Raw genomic sequence first — 4,576 nt, 5'->3', positions numbered from 1 at the left:
TAATGTATCATTTCCTTATTAGATGTTCTTATTTTTTGTGATGTTATTCTGCAAAGGATTTTTCATAAAATATATTTCGTGCTTTATCAGTTACCTAGTGTAGTAACATTTCTGATGCAAATAAAAATTTTCTGATAATGACTTCATCATGCTTTGTCTTGAGTATTCAGACATCTATTTGGTTGAATTTTTCTTTTATTTCTTTTAATTTCTTTTATTCTTTTTGTTAGTAATGTCAATAACACTTTAGTAATTATAATGTTTATAACAAAAATAAGTGTCAAAATTGACACCATTAGTAAAAAAAAGCATTTTCCTGTTATTTCAAGGAAAGGTGAGGTTAAAAGATTTATTTATAGACTCTTTTGTGGATAAGCATTGGCAGAGCCATCTGTGTACAGAAACATTTAACAAAGCAGCATTTTCCCAACCGCATTGGGTTAAATGTCTATTTACTGAAGTTATTCATCTGAAATTCAACTTTGGTCTAATCATTATTCCTGTACTATAGTTACAAATATTGAAGGGACAAGGTTCTCTCCTCACACTAGATAAAAACATTGAGTAGAGGAATGAATGATACATATGAGTTTTACCATTTATTCCCATAAATTTTCAGGAAACTGTGAAGGTCTGATGGTGAAAACATTGGATGTAGATGCCACTTATGAAATAGCAAAACGATCACACAACTGGCTGAAGCTGAAGAAAGACTACCTTGATGGGGTAAAGCTTATCAGGGCATTTCTGTTGATTCTGTATATTTTTGTGCCAAATTTTCATGATTATTTATTCCTCAAAGTATGCTTATAGGTAATGATGCATTAACTGGAAATTCTAGGTTGGTGATACCATTGATGTGGTGGTCATTGGCGGCTACACAGGACGAGGCAAGCGCACAGGACAGTATGGAGGGTTCCTCTTGGCTTGCTATGATCCAGAGAATGAAGAATTTCAGTCTTTGTGCAAAGTGAGTTGTTGACTTTCTAAGAAATATAAAATATTAAAGAAAACAGAAAATATGTATCTGCTTTTGTAACTTGAGAGACTTTTGCCTATATACTAACTATACCGAGAATGTATTTTTTTTCATGTTATTTCATGATATTTCAGATTGGTACTGGTTTCACAGAAGAAGACTTACAGAAACACACTACCTTCTTCAAGGAGCACATTATAGAAAAGCCAAAATCTTATTTCAGGTATGTACCTTGCGAGTTTATCTTGACATCATAGACCTATATGAGTATTTAATACAAGGCAGTAAACATTGAGAAAGAATTCAATTTCTTCTTGGAGAAAAGTGAGACTCAAAGTTTCCTTAATAACAATGTCCTCTTGTTAACTTCATTAATATTTTTTTCCCCTAGATATGAAAACAGTGTTGCTCCTGACCATTGGTTTGAGCCTGTGCAGGTCTGGGAGATTAAATGTGCAGACCTTTCCATTTCTCCTGTACACAAAGCAGCGGCAGGAATAGTATGTCATTTGAGTTGTTTTGAATGTGCCTAAAAGTCATTAATTAGGCATAAACCATATCAGAACTTGGATGTTGAAAATTAAAATGCATAAAGATTAGTATGAATATTATGTGTGTAATTGAATCTAAGAATGATCTTACATTTCTAATGTATTCTAATATCTTTTTTATAGGTTGATCCAGAGAAGGGCATCTCTCTCAGATTTCCAAGATTCCTCAGAATTCGGGATGATAAAAAGCCAGAAGAGGCCACCAGTGCATCACAGGTAAAAAGTCACTTTATGTAGGAATTGCTATTTTTATTCATTATGGCTGACTCTACTGATCTCAATTTGTCTTAGTTTCTGTGGTATCTTTGTCATTTACTGTTCTTTTTGTTCCCTTATATGTAAATCCCTTTTTCCTTCACTTCTACCTCCTCTTACACTTCTTTCTTTTGTATCTTCCTCACCTCTTCCTTCACCTTTACCTTCAACATCTCTTCCTCCTCCTTGTCCACCTTCTCCGCCTCTAGCTGCTCCTCATCAACCTTTTACATATCTTCCTCCTCCTCAACTACTTTCTTCATTTCTCCCTCCTCCTCATCTACCTTCTTCACCTCTTCCTCTTCCTTGTCTACCACCTCTACCTCCTTCACCTCCTTTACTTCCCTTCCCTCCTTTACCTCCACCTCCTTTACTTCCTTTCCCTCCTTTACCTCCTTTACCTCCTCCTTTACCTCCACCTCCTTCACCTCCTGCTCTACCACCTCATCTTTTGCTTCCTTCTTCCCCTCCTCCTCCTCCTTCTCTTCCTCCTCCTTTCTCCTTCTCTTCCTCCTCCTCCTCCTTCTCTTCCTCCTCCTTCTCCTTCTCTTCCTCTTCCTCCCTCTCTTCCTCCTTCTCTTCCTCCTCCTCCCTCCTCCCTCCTCCCTCCTCCTCATCCTCCTTCCTCCTTCTCTTCCTCCATCTCCTTCTCCTGCAACTTTTCTTCCTTTGCTTTATCTGCCACACCCTCTGCTTGCTTCATGCCACCACCTCCTCTACCTTCTTCACCTCTTCCTTTCCCTCTTCTACTTCTTCGTTCTCTATTTCCTCTTCTTCTTATTACTATACTTCCTCTTCCTCCTATCATATTCCCCTCCTCTTTACTTCTCTTGCTGCCTCCTTAACAACCTCCATATCATATCCTACCTTCTCCCCCTCCTCCTGCTCCTCTTCCTCTTCCTTCTCCTCTTCCTCTTCCTCCTTCCCCTCCTCTTCCCCCTCCTCCACCTACATCTGCTCCTCCTCCTCCTCCTCCTCCTCCTCCTCCTCCTCCTCCTCCTCCTCCTCCTCCTCCTCGCCCCCCTTTCTTCTCTACCTTCTCTTCTACCCTACTCCCCCCCCCTTCCCCTCCTCTACTTCCTGCTCCTTTTCCTCATTCTCTCCTAAATCCTCCTCTTCCTCCTCCCTCCTCCTCCTCCTCCTCCTCCTCCTCTTCTTCTTCCTCTTCCTCGTCCTCTTCCTCCTCCCTCCTCCTCTTCCTCCTCCCTCCTCCTCCTCCTCCCCCTCCTCCCCCCCTCATCCTCCTATTCTTCCTCCTCCTCATTTATTTCCTCCTCATCTTGACCGTTACCATGGCTTCATTTATACTTGTATATATACTTATATTTAATCTATTTCTATTTTTCAGATTGCAGACTTGTACAATAGCCAAGACCAGATCAAGAACAAGAAGGATTCTGGGAACAGTAATATTGAAGATTTTTATTAAAGAATGGGATTTCCTGGTTATAAGAATTATTTTTTGGGTTTCATCAAAGTATTTAAAAGGATTAATAATATAAATTAGGGAGATAATTGTATATTTAGAGTATTTTTTTTTATTATGTGTAAAGATTTATGGTATTAGCTTATTAACAAGTCAAGGTATGAATTGCAATTTTGGTATTTGATCTTGTTTGCTTGTATTTTACTTTCCTTGGTTCCAAAGAAATGTAAATATGTATTGGTTTAACTTCTAGATCTTTATATATAGTACAAACTTTGTCCAAATCCTGGTGAATTTTAACTAGTTGTACATTCCTGTTTTAACTTGCTTATTTTGTTATGGCAAATTTATCTAAGAAGAAATGTTTTTTGAACTCTTTTATGTAATTGTTATTCTACGTTTGTGACTTTGGAATATGCTAGTTATTTCTGTTATTCAGTTACTGATTTAGTTATTGTCATTATTCATACATTCTGAAAAGATTTCTATGTCAGTGTTGTAATAAGAATATTAGGTCTAAGTGTAGAAAATTGTTTTCATTTACCTTTATTTGTTGCAGTAACCTTTTGTAAAATTTTGTTATAGATAACCATATGGTTATTCTATTTGGAAGAATAATAATTTTGATTGACACTCGCTATAATTTAATAATTTGAGTTGGTTTCTAGCCACTGAAAAATGATGCTTAATCATAAAGAAGCTTTGGGCAATAATTATTTGAATAATTAATTAAAGAAAAGAAAAGCAATTAAATGGACATGTAAAGAATTGAGAAATTGCCTGAAACACGAAATGAGACCAATTTTTTTTTCTGTGCCATTTACCCTAGCCACTGTTGGGCGCTTTCTCTCTAGAAAAGAAGCTAAGATTGAACTGGAACCACTACTTGTCATTTTTTATTACTGGAGGCAAGACGAATTGTAATTTGTTAATCTTTCTCAAGTGTAGAGGGAAAAAATTAACATCGAGATATGCCTCAATATAATGATTGACACAAAAGGATACTGAAGGTATGAACCGGCAACCATCTCAAATAGCATCTTCACTACCATATCAGTTCATGTGAACCTAAAGAGTAGCATCATGTCGCGGTCTGTCACCAGTACACTTGAAGTAGCTACATGAATTATCTCTTCTCAAAGTATCTCACTACATACACACTTGCGTCTATATACACAAATGTACACAAATGCACACGCACACGCACAAACATGTGTATGTATGTACGGCATAAGTGTATATGCACTGTATAAAACACGACAAACATGTAAATGAAAACGTGGGCGCCCGTTTTTTTTCTTTGTCTTGTCACGTACTTACAAAAAACGATGAAAATAATTGCAGAAAATATTTCAAATGAAGAGT

The 4,576-nt window shown here is 37.1% G+C and overlaps 1 protein-coding gene across 2 annotated transcripts in view; it reads left to right on the top strand.

Annotated features, from left to right (window-relative positions):
* Window positions 1–3,741, top strand: part of DNAlig1 (DNA ligase 1) — a 15,299-nt gene extending 11,558 nt beyond the window's left edge. For both annotated transcript variants that reach the window (XM_027372088.2, XM_027372087.2), the window contains exons 14-19: window positions 620–726; window positions 842–970; window positions 1,114–1,202; window positions 1,371–1,479; window positions 1,654–1,746; window positions 3,134–3,741. In XM_027372088.2, coding sequence (XP_027227889.2) covers window positions 620–726; window positions 842–970; window positions 1,114–1,202; window positions 1,371–1,479; window positions 1,654–1,746; window positions 3,134–3,214 — 608 coding nt within the window. In that variant the 3' untranslated portion in view covers window positions 3,215–3,741. The remainder of the gene's footprint in view (window positions 1–619; window positions 727–841; window positions 971–1,113; window positions 1,203–1,370; window positions 1,480–1,653; window positions 1,747–3,133) is intronic.
* Window positions 3,742–4,576: the final 835 nt, after the last annotated feature.

The sequence above is a fragment of the Penaeus vannamei genome, chromosome 18 (assembly GCF_042767895.1).
Source record: "Penaeus vannamei isolate JL-2024 chromosome 18, ASM4276789v1, whole genome shotgun sequence".
Lineage (NCBI taxonomy): Eukaryota > Metazoa > Arthropoda > Malacostraca > Decapoda > Penaeidae > Penaeus > Penaeus vannamei.
The sequence above is the reverse complement of the archived record's forward strand: the minus strand, read 5'-3'. Positions and strand labels throughout refer to the sequence as shown.